The 14,745-nt window shown below is 47.1% G+C and overlaps 1 protein-coding gene across 1 annotated transcript in view; it reads right to left on the bottom strand.

Annotated features, from left to right (window-relative positions):
- LOC132380661 (constitutive coactivator of PPAR-gamma-like protein 1 homolog) overlaps positions 1-14,745 on the bottom strand; it is a 75,636-nt gene that overhangs the window by 12,109 nt on the left and 48,782 nt on the right. Inside the window, exons 9-13 of the mRNA XM_059949629.1 lie at positions 14,273-14,503; positions 10,476-10,647; positions 9,391-9,640; positions 6,246-6,360; positions 3,878-4,087 (exon numbers count right to left, since the gene is read on the bottom strand). Of these exons, the coding sequence (XP_059805612.1) occupies positions 3,878-4,087; positions 6,246-6,360; positions 9,391-9,640; positions 10,476-10,647; positions 14,273-14,503 (978 nt within the window). The remainder of the gene's footprint in view (positions 1-3,877; positions 4,088-6,245; positions 6,361-9,390; positions 9,641-10,475; positions 10,648-14,272; positions 14,504-14,745) is intronic.

Below are 14,745 nucleotides of genomic sequence, written 5' to 3'. Positions count from 1 at the left end.
GATTAAGGGGACACAGACTACGATAAAGCTGGACAAATCAGCTTATTCTACAATAGAGCTGCAAGCAGAGTGAGAGAAGGCTGTGCAGAAGATGCTACTTGCTCTAAGCACAACACATTGAATCTTTTGTCTCTTTTTATCTGCATACTGTCCCTCATCAAGGTGCTATCTGCTGGAAGATTTATCATCCTTACTAGAAGTGGTAACCATATGACCCTAGGAGCAAATTTAGACGGCTCAGCCCAATGGCTCTGCTCCGCTATATCATAATGGCCGACTTATTTTTTCCTTTCAACCCTTCTCCCCATAACCTTTGGTGCCCTTATGAATCAAGAAGCAATCAACCTTCAGGGCTGTCTGTGGCGAGGAATTCCACTGATTCAAACCCTCTGGCTGAAGAAATTCCCCCATTTCTGTTCAAAAGGGACATCCTTCTATGCCCTCTGGTCCTGGAATCCATTATTAGAACCATACTCTCATGTCCAATCCATCTGGGATTTTGAATATTCCATATGTTCCAATGAAATCCCTCCTCCCCAATTCTTCTAAACTCCAGTGAGTATGTGCCCAGAGGCATAATTAACACCGACCATTTCCACTGTCAGAAGCCTTAGCAGCTCGCTGACTGAAACTTCGCCGTGTTTAGTTGTGGAGGGCCTGGAGAGTGGGATAGCTTGTGGGGGCTGAACAATCCCCCAGGCTGGCATCCCCTCTTGATGTGGCAGGAGTGATACCTATCTCTCCCTGGTTGGTGAAGCAGCCTTTGGGATGTCAAAGTGTTGAGATGAAGAATGTTTTTACTGATAGATTCTAGACCAATACTCTTTAGGGGCTTTGCTATTTCTTGCATGGCGGGTGGAGGGGAGCTGATACTTTTGTCGAGGCAGGAGTGGGCAAGGTTGATGCTTTGGTTACTGCTTGTGCATGGGAGGGATGACTATGGGGTTCTAACCTTTCCTGTCATTCTTTCTTTGGAGTTTTTGTAGATGTCTGTGAAGAGTAAGAATTTCAGGTTAAACTGTACACGTTCTCCGATATTAAATGGAACCACTGAGCTCGGGAGCCATATGCCTGCACACATGGCGTTGTCACGTTCTTCCTGTGAGTCTTGGTTTCCTCCTGCTTCCCGAAAACTCTGCAAGTTGGTCGGTACATGGACTGCAGTGTGAAGGTGAGTGATAGAACCTGGGCACACGGGGAATATACTGAAAGGGAGAGCAAGATTATTAATGGTTTCCTCTCTGATGCAAGGAGGGATCGAATTTACCTGCTACGATCTCCCGTCAGAGCCACATCACAGGGCTCAACTTACTCTTGTTTCACGTTACACTGGCTAAAGGTAATGTATCCCAGATAAAAGTAACCTGCAAATTGTTCATGGGATTATCAGCGTTTAAGCTAATAGGCAAATCTGTTCTCTTAAGTGACGTACCAGCTGAATTGCTTAAGGCTTGACAGAGGATGCAGGGTATCATACAGTTACTTACCCCACTGACCCTGACCTGCAACTGCATTTACGTGCAGAATTCCCATTTGAACTGTTGAACCATCTCCTCTCTAATCAAGGTACAGCAGCATCTACTTTTATGGAGTAGATTGAGGTGTGCAAGACTCCCTACCCCCATTCTAACAACTTTCTCCAGCTGCACCATCGAGAGTGACTTATCCAGCTGAATGTTTGAGGTATAGAGGTACGGAAGTTGCAAAGCCCTTCAGAGACAATCAAAGGGTGTGGGGGCTGGGGGTGTGTGGTCTGTCTTCCAGTAAAGGTCAGTAACCAGTGGTGTTCCACAAGGATCTGTTCTGGGAATCCTGCTCTTTGTGATGAGGAAGTGGAAGCAGGGGCAGAGGGGTGTTAGTAATGGAGTTGTGGATTGTGTGGAGGGTTGTCGTAGGTTACAACAGGACAGTGGCATGATGCAGGGTTGGGCTGACAAGTGCAAATGGAGATCAACCTGGAAAAGTTGGAAGCAGGCCTTCCCACCGAGGTTGAGGAGGACTGCAACTAGAGGTCATGGGTTAAGGGTGAAAGGTGAAAAGTTTAGGGGAACATAAGGGGAAACTTCTTCACTGAAGGGGTGGTGAGAGTGTAGAAAGAGCTGCCAGCACAAGTGGTGCATGCAAACTTGATTTCAATGTTTAAGAAAAGTTTGGATAGGTACATAGATGATAGGGGTATGGTCCTGATGCAGGTTGATGGGACAAGGTAGTTTAAATGTCTTGACACAAATTAGATGGGCCAAACGGCCCTTTTCTGTGTTGTACTTGTCTATGACTCTAAGTGTGGAGTAATTCACTTTGGAAGGTTGAATTTGAAGGCAAAATACAGGGTTAGTGATGGGATTTTTAGCAGCGTGGAGGAACAGAGGGACCTTCGGGTCCACGTCCATCGATCCCTCAAAGTTGCCACTCAGATTGGTAGGCTTGTTAAAATGGTGCATGGTGTGTTGGCCTTCACTGGTTGTGAAATTGAGTTCAAGAACACAAGGCAACACTGTGGTTCTATAAAACCCTGCTAGACTGCACGGACTGTTCAGTTCTGGTTATCTCATTATGAGGAGGATGTGGCAGCATTAGGGAGGGGTGGGGGGGGTGGGGTTTACTAGGATGCTACCTGGAGTAGAGTGCATGAGAAAGCTAGGGCTTTTCTCTTTGGGGTGAAGGAGAATGAGAGGTGACTAGAAAGAGGTTAACAATCGATTCCTTGGTCTTACTCATGTTGAGTGCAAGGTTGTTGTGATATCTCTCAACCAGCTGAACTACCTCACTCCTATATGCCTCCTTGTAAACATCTGAGATTCTGCCAACAACAGTTGTGTCATTGGCGAACTGAAAGATGGTGTTAGTGCTGTGCCTAGCCAAACAGACGCAAGTGCAGACAGTAGGCAGTGGGCTAAACACACATCTTTGAGGTACACCAGTGTTGAGTGTCGTGGTGAGAAGATGTTAATTCAGATCCATACTGACTGGTCTCTTGATGAAGAGGTCAAGGACTCCGTTTTGAGAGGCTAATTGTTAGTATTTCACGTGGATGCACGTTTCCATAGCAGTTAGCACAATCACTTTGCATCACCAGTGATCACCACCGCTATAAGGAGTCTGTACATTCCAAGGATAAACAGATTAGGGTTAGTGAGATGTGAGCATGCTATCTTGGCGCCAGAAGCACGGTGACACTTGCAGGCTGTCCCCGGCATTTGTGCTGCGTTGACTGTTGATGAAAAGTAAAGCATTTCACAAGAAGTTTCAGTGTACATTTGTTTGGAGAGGCCACTAAGCAGCACAAGAAAAAGCTGTGGAAACTTGCAAACTCAACCAGCTCTCTCATGGGCACTAGTACCCGCAGCTTTGAGGACTTCTACAAAAAGACAACATTCATTGTTAAGGAGCCCCATCACGGATATGCCCTCTTTTCATTGCTACCATCAGGGAGGTGGCATAGGAGCCTGAAGACACACACTCAACATTTAAGGGCAGCTTCTTCCCCTCTGCCATTAGATTTGAATACGACCTCACTATTTTTCCTCTTTTTGTACTATTTATTTTTTGTGTACTTATTGTAATTTAGTTTTTGTTATATATTGTAAAGTACTACTGCCTCAAAGCAACATATTTCATGACATGCCAATTATATTAAAGCTGATTCTGAAATAAAGCTAATTAAAATTCTAACCAACTTGTCCACTGGAGAGATCCACCCTATAGCTAATAAGGCACCACAGTAAAATGCAGTATTTACCAACACAATTAACCTGATGGTCTGAATTCAGAGTATGACAAGGACTTGCGTGTACAAGCACATGCCAGAGGACGCACAGGTCAACTGACTATTGAGGCAAAGGATGCTGACTGCATTTGAGTAAAGGCAGAAGCTTACCTGACCATCACAGAGGTCGATGAGGGGAGCCTTCTCGCGGGTGGCCCGCACCAGCTTGCTGTGGAGAAGCTTGCCGTCGAAGTAGATCCAGGGACAGCAGTGCTCCCAGGGGATGGGCTGCCCACAGGCGTCGTTGGCGAAGAGGGCCGTGTCAACACCGCTCATGAACAAGGCGGCCAGCTGGATCCCACGAGCATCCAGTTTCTCGATCTTGACTCAGGAAGAGAAATGGGTTTGGGTTAGAGCCACTGGCAGTGGGCTCAGAACTGCCTTCCCCTATCCCCAAACCCCATGCCTCCTGGTTAATTACATTTCCCAACCACCCCCCGCCACCAAACCATCTCACTGGGCCAACCACCACTGCCCCCAGACTCGCGCTAGGGAGATCAACAAACACTGGCCTCCATCCTTTGGGGCACTGTAGGCATTGTAAAGTTTTTGTGTAGTTGTCTAAGAAGTTCACTTGTTAGCATGGTGTACAGTGTTGGTCACTCGGCTTGAGAAAAGATGTTATTAAACGAGTGCAGAAAGGATTTACCAGGATGTTGCTTGGACTCAGGGGTCCTGAGTTATAAGGAGAGGTTATGTGGATGAGGACTTTATTCCCTGGAGTAAAGGAGATCGAGGGGTGAGGTGTGGCAACATTTGCGGGCAGCCACAGCATAAACCTCAGACTGTGTTCCTCAATGACACAAAACAACATTTCCCTGTATGTTTTAGTGTACAAATGACAAATTAGTCTCACTGTATGTGGGCTGAGGACTGGCACATGGCTTTCCACAAGACATCGGAGCATGATTAGGCCACTCAGCCCATCAAGTCTGCTCCACAATTCCATCATGGCTCAGTCATCCCTCTCAACCCCATTTTCCTGTTTTTTCCCCATATCTTTTGCCACCTTCTACTAATCAAGAACTTATCAACCTCTGCTTTCAATATTTCCAGTGACTTGGCCTCCACAACCATCTATGTCAAAGAATTTCACGGATTCACCACCCTTTGGCTATAAACAAAAATTCCTGCTCATCCCTGCTCTAAAGGGATCCCCTTCTATTCTGATGCTGTGTCCTCTGGTCCTAGATTCCACCTCTACGGGAAACATCCTCTCCACATCCTTTCTATCTAGGCCTTTCAATATTTGATAGGTTTCAATAAGATCCCCCACCCCTCCTAAACCCCAGCAAATATAGTTCACCGAAAGTAGCTTCACTGGTAGACGGGGATGAAGTCTGTTCTAAGTAAATTTATTATCTAAGTACGTATATGTCACCATATATTACCCCGTCTTCTTGTGAGCATTTACAGTAAATACAAACATGAATTATTGAAAAACTGCATATGGCAAAGACAGGCAAACAACCGATGTGCAGAAGTTAACAAACTGTGCAAATACAAAGAGAACTAAATAAGCAATAAATATCCATGAGTTATAGAATTAATTTAGTGTTGCTGGGCTTCGCAGTCAGGGCACTGAGCATAGGAGATGGGACATTATGTTGCAGTTATGTGAGACAACGGCAATGGCCGCACTTGGAGTATTGTGCACAGCTTTGGTTGCCCCATTACGGAAAAGATGTTATTAAACTAGAAAGAGTCCAGAAAAGATTTACTCAGATGTAGCCTGGACTTGGGGACCCAAGCTATAAGGGTAAGTTACGTAGACAAAGACTTTATTCACTGGAATGCAGGTGATCGAAGAGTGACCTGACAAAGTTCATCAGGGGTACACAGAGGCTGTTTCCCAGGGATGGGCTGTTAAGATCAGAGGTGACAGATTTGAAAAGGACATCCAGTGGTAGCTTCTTGACGCAAAGAGTACTTGGTGTGAGCTGTCAGAAATAATACTGGCTCAGGCAGACACATTATTGATGTTTAAAAGCCATCTAGATAAGTACCATGGATAGGAGAGGTTTAGAAGGCTCTGGGCCAAATACAGACTGTTCACACAACATAGTAGGCGTGGACAAGATGGGCTGCAGGGCTGCAAGAACATTTCTGGTCTCCACAGTACACAAAGACTGGTTGGAATATCCATGGATGAAATGTTCAGCCCATTGGGAAAGCTTTGGAAATCAGGAAGTTTGTTTATCTTAAGCACAGGGGCTGAGGGTTTAGGCGACATCTATGGATGTCAAGGGGAGATTCCCCTTGCACTGTCACACTGACAGGTGTGGGTGGCACTCCCTCTCCACCCCAACAGCAGCTGGTAGCAATTTGCGATCACACTGGGCAAGAACGTGAAACAACTTCCCTCTCTGAACCTAACCCTTCCCCATCTGCACACAGCTTTCTCCGGTGAAACACAGCGCAGTTCCTGGTAACCACCAACACTGCGCATCCCCCCACCCCTCCTCACAGCCCCCTGTACCTTAAGTTCCTGGAGCTGGTCTGGCTCGTACAGTTTGGAAGAGACAGCCTGTGCTAGGAACGCATCCAGTTCGTATCTGTGCAAAATCCGGCTTCCTGGCCACTGCATCATGTACCTGCAGGGGGAGGGGAGGAGAAAAAGAGAAAACCCTCGGTGAAAGGAAGCAGAGAGAGTCCCAGGCTGAAGCCTGACCAAAGGATGGTGCACACCCTGGGGTGATGAAACGTAGACGGGCTACTAAGAGAGCAGAGCTGGAAACCAGACTTGAAACATATCCACTACAGGAGTTGACCTGCAGTCCCTTGGTGCAGCAGCAGTGAAAAGCAGTTACAGCCTCAACAATCGGGGTTCAATTCCACTACCTGTATGGAGTTTGCACTCTGCTCGTGACTGCATGGGTTTCCTCGTACAAGCTAGGGTTAACAAATTGTGGGCACACTATGTTGGCAACACTTGCAGGCTTCCCTCAGCACGATCCTGGATCGTGTTGGTCACTGAAGCAAATACGGCACATTTCACTGTGAGTTTCAATGTCCATGTGTCAAATAAAACTAATATTCGTGTATCAAATTGGAAGGAAAGCAAGACAATAGGCAGGGAATATCTGAGAATCTGGGGGAGGGTTGGGGGTAGAAAATCTTCAGCCAGATAATGGTACAGACCTGGAAACAGCATGAATCTGGTCATGACACATTCAGAACAAGGGTCCAGGTTGGGAACCGCTGGACAAAATGGACTCAGTGAGAGGCAGCATAGTTTATTCAGAAAGCACACCAACCCCACGACTTCCTTGGATCAGCAAAGAAAATTCTCCGATAGATTGAACAATTTTTACAGATGTACCACAGAAAGCATCCTATTCACGGCCTGGTACAGCAGCAGCTCTGTTGAGGGATTTACAGAGTCCATGGCACAAATCAACCTCCCCCTTCACTGATTCCTTCTGGACTTCCCACTGCCTTGGTAAAACAGCCAAAATAATCCCGGACCCCTCCCACCCAGTCACTCTCTCTTTTCCCCTCCTGTCGGGCAGAAGGCCTGACACCACGTACCACCGGGCTTGAGAACAGCTTCCACCCCACTATTTGTTATCAGATTCTTAAATGATTTTTAAATCTTAATGATTCTTAAATCAAGGACAGCTGCCATTTTGTCAATCAAGAACTGTTTGTTGTCAGACTCTTGAATAAACCTCTGGTAAGCTAAAGATGAATTTTAGATCTCCCAATCCCGTTGTGACCCTTACCATTTATTTGTCTAGCTGCACTGGCCTTTCTCTGTAGCTGAAACACTATTCTGCTTTTTCATGATGAAATAAAAGCTGAATGTGTGGAATGTATTGCCACACAGGCCAGCTGTGGAGGACAAGTAATTGGAGTATTGAGAGCAGTGCCATACCTAAAAGATGTGCTGGCATTGCAGAGAGTCCAGAGGCTGACTGCACGAATCAAAGAGTTAATGTACGAGGAGCATTTGATGGTTCCGGGCCTGTACTCACTGGAGTTCAAAATAATGAGGAGGAGATCTCATTGAAACCTATTGAATATTGAAAGGCCTACACAGAGTGGATATGGAGAGGATGTTTCCAATAGCGAGGGAGTCTAGGACCAGAATAAAGACCAGCCTCCGAATAGAGGGAGATGGTAGAGGGTGGTGAAACCGTGGAATTCATTGCCACAGACAGCTGTGGAGGCCGAGTCATTGGGTATATTTAAAGAGGAGGCTGATAGTTTCTTGATTAACAAGGGCATCAAAGGTTACAGGAAGAAAGCAGGAGAATGCAGTTGAGAGGGATAATAAATCAACAGACAGAATGGTGGAGGTACTGGACAGGCCAAATGCCCCAATTCTATCCCTATGGTTTATGGTCTTTTCCCTGTATCTCAGTATGTGACAATATACCATAACCAATGACTCCCACTTCCTTCCCAGAGCTGAAAATATCTGCTGGGTTGTTACCCATGGAATCTGCACACTCCCCTCTTGTCCAGGACCTCAGCAATATTGTACTCCACCCTTTAGAATTTATTTTGGGTCTTTGTCTGCTTAGAGGTGTAACAAATAAAACAATACAGCTCCAGAGACGCAGGCTTAATCCCAACCCAACTCTCTCTCTGAATCTGGTTGCGAGGTAAAAGACACATCAGCGTAATTTTTTACAGCACCAGCAATCGGAAGATGGGTGTTTGATTCCCAATGTCTGTAAGGAATTTGTACACTCTCTCTGTGGCCATGTGGGTTTCTTCCCGCATTCTGAAGGCAGGTGGCTTAGTAAGGGTTGGTAAATTGTGAGCAGGCTATGTTGGTGCCTGAAGCATGGCGAGACTTAACGGCTGCCCCCAGCAGAACCACAGGCACACTTACAGGGCCCCAAGACTTTTGCACTGTATTTGTCACCGTGGAGCACTGCGGGAGGGATGAGACACATGGCAGGGAAGGAGAGACAGGGGCAGGGGGCTGAGCGGGTGCAGACACACCCAGCCCTGAGACACCAAGCAAGGTGAATCGGAGAGCTGGGAAGAACAAAAAGAGATCAATGTAAACGGGGGATGTGTGGGTGAAGGTCAGTGGACTGAAGGGTGTTTTCATGCTGTACCTCTGACACGTTGTCCTTTTATAAGAGCCCAATATTTACTCTATGGAAAGCACTCACCGTGATTTTGAATGCCTTTGACAGACTGAAAATAGAACAGCACAGTACAGACGCTTCAACTTACTGCAAGCAAGATCAATAACCCTTCCCTCCGGAGTAGCCATCATCCAAGTGCCTAAATATATCTGCCTCTACCACCAGGCCCAGCAGGGTGTACCACACACCTTCCTCTGATATCCCCGCAGTCTTCCTTCCAATCACCGTAAAATTATGCTCCCGTGAACTTTTAACTTTCTCTGCTCCAAGCAGAGTGAACCCAGTTTTGGCAGCTTCACATCCCCCCTCCCTTCGCTCTTCTCTGTTGGAGAGAAACTCCCCTTATTGGCCACACAGCTTTCCTGAACGTCAGCATAGCAATAGTGGGGAATGAGATAACCCAGTGAAGCTCTATACTCTCCCACTGCTGCCTGACCTGCTGAGCGTTTCCAGTGTTTTCTACCTCTGCCCCAAAGATACTGGGGTTTGCCCCTCCCGCCTCCCCCTCCTGCTCACCGTAAGACGCAGCAGAGCAGCAGCAGGTGGGTGGGGACGTTGGCAGGGTTCAGCATGCCGGGCGTGTCAGACTTCAGGCAGGCGAGGAAGGCCCTCATGCGCCGGTTCTTGTCCTCCACGGCCTTGCCCAGCCACAGCTTCTTCAGGTTGGGGCAGGTCCACTCACGAAAGGTCAGCGCCGTCACCAGCTCTGGAGTCTGGGGTGACTTGCCCTTGTAGGCCGACCACTCCTTAATTATGACAGGGGGCACTGAGGTAGGAGGGAGAGACAGAGCACCACACGAACATAAACAGAGTGGATAGCCGCAACAAAGGCAAATCTAAGCACACCAGAAACCATAAAAGATTCTGCAGACGCTGGAAAACGAGCAACACAGATGACATGTTGGAGGAACTCAGCAAGTCAGGCAGCATCTATGGAGGGGAATAAATGTTTAGATCGCTTGATGTTGCCCGTATGGTTGAGTTCCATGTTACAGCAGAAACTGAGCCAGAGTAGCTGTCTGAAGCAGTGGTCAAAGCTCAAGGCAAATTTGTTATCAAAGTACGCATACGTCACCATATACTACCTCGAGATTCATTTGCATGCAGGAATTCACAAAAGAATTTTATGAAAATCTATAGACAGACTAAGAACCGATATGCAAAAGAAAACAAACTGTATAAATAAATGATTATTGAGAACGCGGCTCCTTGAAATTAAGTCTGAAGATCACAGAATCAGATCAGAGATGAGGTGATTGAAAAGGTTATCCACATCTGTTCAGGAACCTGATAGTGTGGGACCCGAGACTTCTGTACCTCCTGTCCAGTGAAAAGAGAACATGGCCTGGATGGTTGGGGAAGTGGGGTGGGAATCTTTAATATGGTGTGCTGCCACAAGAAAGCAGCATCCATCAATGTGCTCAATGGTGGGGAGGGCTTTGCCTGTGATCCACCACTTTCTGTAGCCATTTCTGTTCCCGGACATTGGGGGGGGGGGGGGTTTGTGTTGGTAGAAAGGACTCGGCATTGGGAAAGGAATGGCCAAAGCACCCTGCCACCAATATCCACCCACCCCTTCCACGCCAAGCAGCAGGCGGTACCTTCCACGGGGATCCTCCTCCGCAAGGCGAGGCGCTCAGCCCTCCGCTGGGTCTCGGACAGGCTGAAGAGAACTCCGTAGATGTACTGGCGGGCTGATCTGTACAGCAGAGTGGCGGGAGGCAAGTCGTTGTTGGCCTCATCTTCGATGCACACGGGAAGCTTCAACTCACCCTGGAGGGGGGAGGTGAGGGGTTCAGCAAAAAGCAGAACACAGACATGTTAGTACTCTATCCCTCTGCTAATGTTGAATTGCAGCGGATATTTACATGCAAGTGATCAATGGGAGAGTTGAACCCATGTTGGGTAATCTTGCATCATATTTAATCATTTGCTTTCAAGAGTCAAGAGAGGAAGGAGCTTTAAACAGATCTGGCTCAGCAGTTAGCATAACACTACTACAGCACGAGAGACCCAGGTTCAATTCCCGCTGAGTTTTCACCGGGGCTCCAGTTTACTCCCAAATTCCAAAGATGCTTTGGGTTAGTGGGCAATTGGGCGGCGTGAAGAACGATGGGTAAGGGCCTGCTACCGGGCTGCTTTTCAAAATAAAATAAACACACTGATTGAAATCTGGGTGGCGCTGGAACCAGGGCAACTAACAAACTGCTGCGAGGAACTCAGTGGGTCAAGAGGCATTAGTGGAGACAGGAAATATCTATTTCAGGGAAAAAACCTGCACAAAGCAGAAAGGGAAGAATTAGTGGGAGCCGGGGGAGATGGATTAGTGGAGGATGGGCAGGTCCAGCCAGATAGGGGAGGGAAAAGTGATGGAGTTAGATAGGACTCGAATGGTAGTAAGGAAGGCAAATGCAATATTAGCGTTCATTTTGAGAGGACTAAAATATAAAAGCAAAAATGTAATGTTGAGGCTTTATAAGATATTGGCCAGACTGCAGTTATGGGCCCCTTATCTAAGAAAGGACGTGTTGGCATTGGACAAAGTCCAGTGGAGGGAATGAAAGGGTTAATGTATGAGGAAAATTTAACAGGCCTGTATTCACCGGAGTTTAGAAGAATGGGGTGCACGGGGAAGAGATCTCATTGAAACCTATCAAATATTGAAAGGCCTAGATAGAGGGCTACCGAAAGGATGTTTCCTGTAGTGGGAAAATCTAGGACCAGAGGTCACATGGAAGAATGTGTTACTGAAACAGAGATGAGGAAGAATTACTTTAGACAGAGGGTGGTGAATCTATGGAATTCGTTGCAACAGGTGGCAGTGGAGGCCAAGTCATTGGACATATTTAAAGCAGAGGTTAGTAAAGGCATCAAAGGTTATGGGGAGAAGGCAGAAAAATGGGGTGAGGGGAAATAAAGCAAAGCAACACACACAAAATTCAGGAGGAACTCAGCAGGTCAGGCAGCATCCATGGAAATGAATAAACAGTCAAGGTTTTGGGCCAAGACTCTTCTTTGAGACTGGAAAGGAAGGCAGAAGATGCCAGAATAAAACGGTGGGGAGAGAGGAAGGCAGACTAGTTAGGTGGTGATACGGGAAGGTAAAGAGCTGGAGAAGAAGGAATCTGAAAGGAGTGGAGATTGGACCATGGTAGAAAGGGCAGAATGAGGGACACCAGGGGGAGGTGATAGAAAGGTGAGGAGAGGTAAGAAGACACAGTGGGAAATATAAGATGGAAGTGGGAGCAAAACAAAAATCACTAAAATCAATATTCATGCCATCAGGTTGGAGGCTATCCAGACAGAATATGAGGTGTTACTTCACCCTGAGAGTGGCCTCATCTAGGCAAAAAAGGCCACAGACCGACACGTTGGAATGGGAATTGGGATAGGAATTAAAACAGGCCACCAGGAAATTCTGCCTTTGGCAGATGGAGTGGAGGTGCTTGACAAAGCGGCCTCCAAATTACCTCAGGTCTCACCAATGAAGAGGAGGCCGTACGGGGAGCATCAGATACAAAAGAGACCCCAGCAGATTCAGTGTTGCCTCACATGGAAGGACTGTTGGGGGCCCTGAATGGAGGTGAGGGAGGAGATGAATGAGGTATAGCATTTCTGTCAATTGGTTCAAGAGCCTGATGGTTGAGAGGTATTAACTGTTCTTGAACCTGGTGTTGAGTGTCTTGAGGCTCCTGTACTTTTTTCCCGATGGCAGCAGTGGGAAGGGGGTCTCAGACGTTGGAACACTCATGTAGACCTGCTCAAGTGGGGAGGGCTTTACCTGTGATGGACTGAGCCATATCCACTACTTTTTGCAGGATTTTCTGTTCAAAGGTATTGGTGATTTCATACCAGGCCTTGACTTAATACACTCAATATACTCTCCACTACACATCAATAGAAGCTTGTCAGAGTTTCAGATCTCATGCCAAGTCCTCAGGAACTTCAGGAACTAGAGATGCCACTGTGCTTTCTTCATAATTGCACCTGTGTGCTGAACCCAGGACAGTCCCTGAAGTGGTAACACTGAGGAATTAAAGATGCTGACCCTCTCCACCTCTGATCCCCTGATGAAGACTGGCTCATGGACCTCCGGTTTCTTTCTCCTGAAGTTAAGAATCAGCTCCTTGGTCTTGCTGACATTGAGTAAGAGGTTGTTGTTGTGGCCAATGTTCCCACCAACTTACAATGACCAGTGTGTGCAAAAATCCTGAGCTGTGCAATTTTTTTGCCCAGTGACAACATGTGCACACTGAAAAGCAGTACAAATAAGCCAGTTCTAAAATCTGCAGACAAATCACTGCGAACTCCACGTAGTCATCACCAGCCACATCAGAAACCAGAAAAGGAAATGTGATTGCATGCGATCGTGAAATATACTTAACATGCCAACAAGGGTCACAACCTTTTGTGCACAGCTTAAATTCCTTTGTGCACTAGTAGCAAAAGATGTGAATGCGCACACCTTAGAGGGAATGTTGATTGTTGCATCACTCAGCCAGATCTTCAATCTCCCTCCTATAACTAATTTGTCACCACCTTTGACTTGGCCAACGACAGCGTCATCAGGACTGATGAAGGGTCTCGGTCCAAAACGTCGACTGTTTACTCTTTTCCATAGATGCTGCCTGACCTGCTGAGCTCCTCCAGCATTTTTTGTAACGTGGCTTGTGAACAGTTAGCAGAGTGAAATGTCTGCCACGAAGCACCTTCATAGCAAAGATGATTCCCAAGGATTCCTTCTCAATTTGTCTGTAGTTCCTTTCTGCTGTGGTCAGCGATCCGGCTGCATGAATGACAACTCCCACCTCACGGTTGGACGCATCCATCGCAATGATTATTGTCAGCTCTGGGTTGAAATGAGTCAACAGAAGGCCAGATGACAGCATGTACTTCACCCCCTGGTACTGCAGGGAACTGAGTGGCTCCCTCAGCCGGTGCATTGCTTAATAAATGCTGAATAATGACTGATCATGCCCAAAATTGATCATAAAGTGCTGGCATCTGATGGTAACCTTAGAGAGCTTTGTAAAATCATGATGGACGGTCACTGGATCATAAAAAACCTTTTACCCAGGGTAAAGTCGTCTAAAACTTGAGGGCATACTTTTAAGATGAGGGGAGAGCAGTGACATATAAAGAGGACCAGGGGGCATCTTTTCCCCCAACACAGAGGGTGGTAGGTAAATAGAACAGGCTGCCAGAGGAAGTGGAAGAGGCAGAAACAATTACAGTGTTTGCGAGACATCTGCACATGGCTTGGAAAAGTTTAGAGAGATACAGGCCAAATGGAGTGAAAAGGAACTTACTCATGTAGGCAAGTGAGCTGGTAGGGACTAGTTGGGCCAAAGGGCTTGTTTCTGTGCCATACAAATAACTGAGACTGCTGCTCACTTACCATTGTCAGCACCTGGTAGATGTAGGGGTACATGAGACCCTTCCTGTGCCTGTGGTCTGCCACGCGCAGGACCTCGGGGGCAACAAGGGGCAGCGGTGGGGTGGTGATGTCCATGTGGTTCCTGGTTTGCATGGAGAGCAGCGACGGTATGTGGGCTGTGGGGTTCGGCGGGGTAGTGCCTGAGTCCCGGGACATAGTGTGCTCGCTTCCAGTCTTGGCATCGGGGTGCCCCTGCAATCAGAGAAACCAATCACACAATCAAGGAGTGTTGGTGGTGGTGGGTGGTGTGTGGCATAATTTGAGCTTGCGTTGAATCTTTCAAAAGAGCTCTTTACCCAATCTCACTCTTCCTCGCATAGCCTTCCAATTTCGTTCTGAAAATTCCCATTGAACACATCCAAGCGGGAGACTCTGGGTTCTTGTGCCAGCTACAATCAATCTGACAGTCATCTAACACTCTAGCCTCACCCACC

This window comes from Hypanus sabinus, chromosome 24 (assembly GCF_030144855.1).
Source record: "Hypanus sabinus isolate sHypSab1 chromosome 24, sHypSab1.hap1, whole genome shotgun sequence".
Taxonomy (NCBI): Eukaryota; Metazoa; Chordata; class Chondrichthyes; order Myliobatiformes; family Dasyatidae; genus Hypanus; species Hypanus sabinus.
This window is presented reverse-complemented; position numbering and strand designations above follow the sequence as displayed.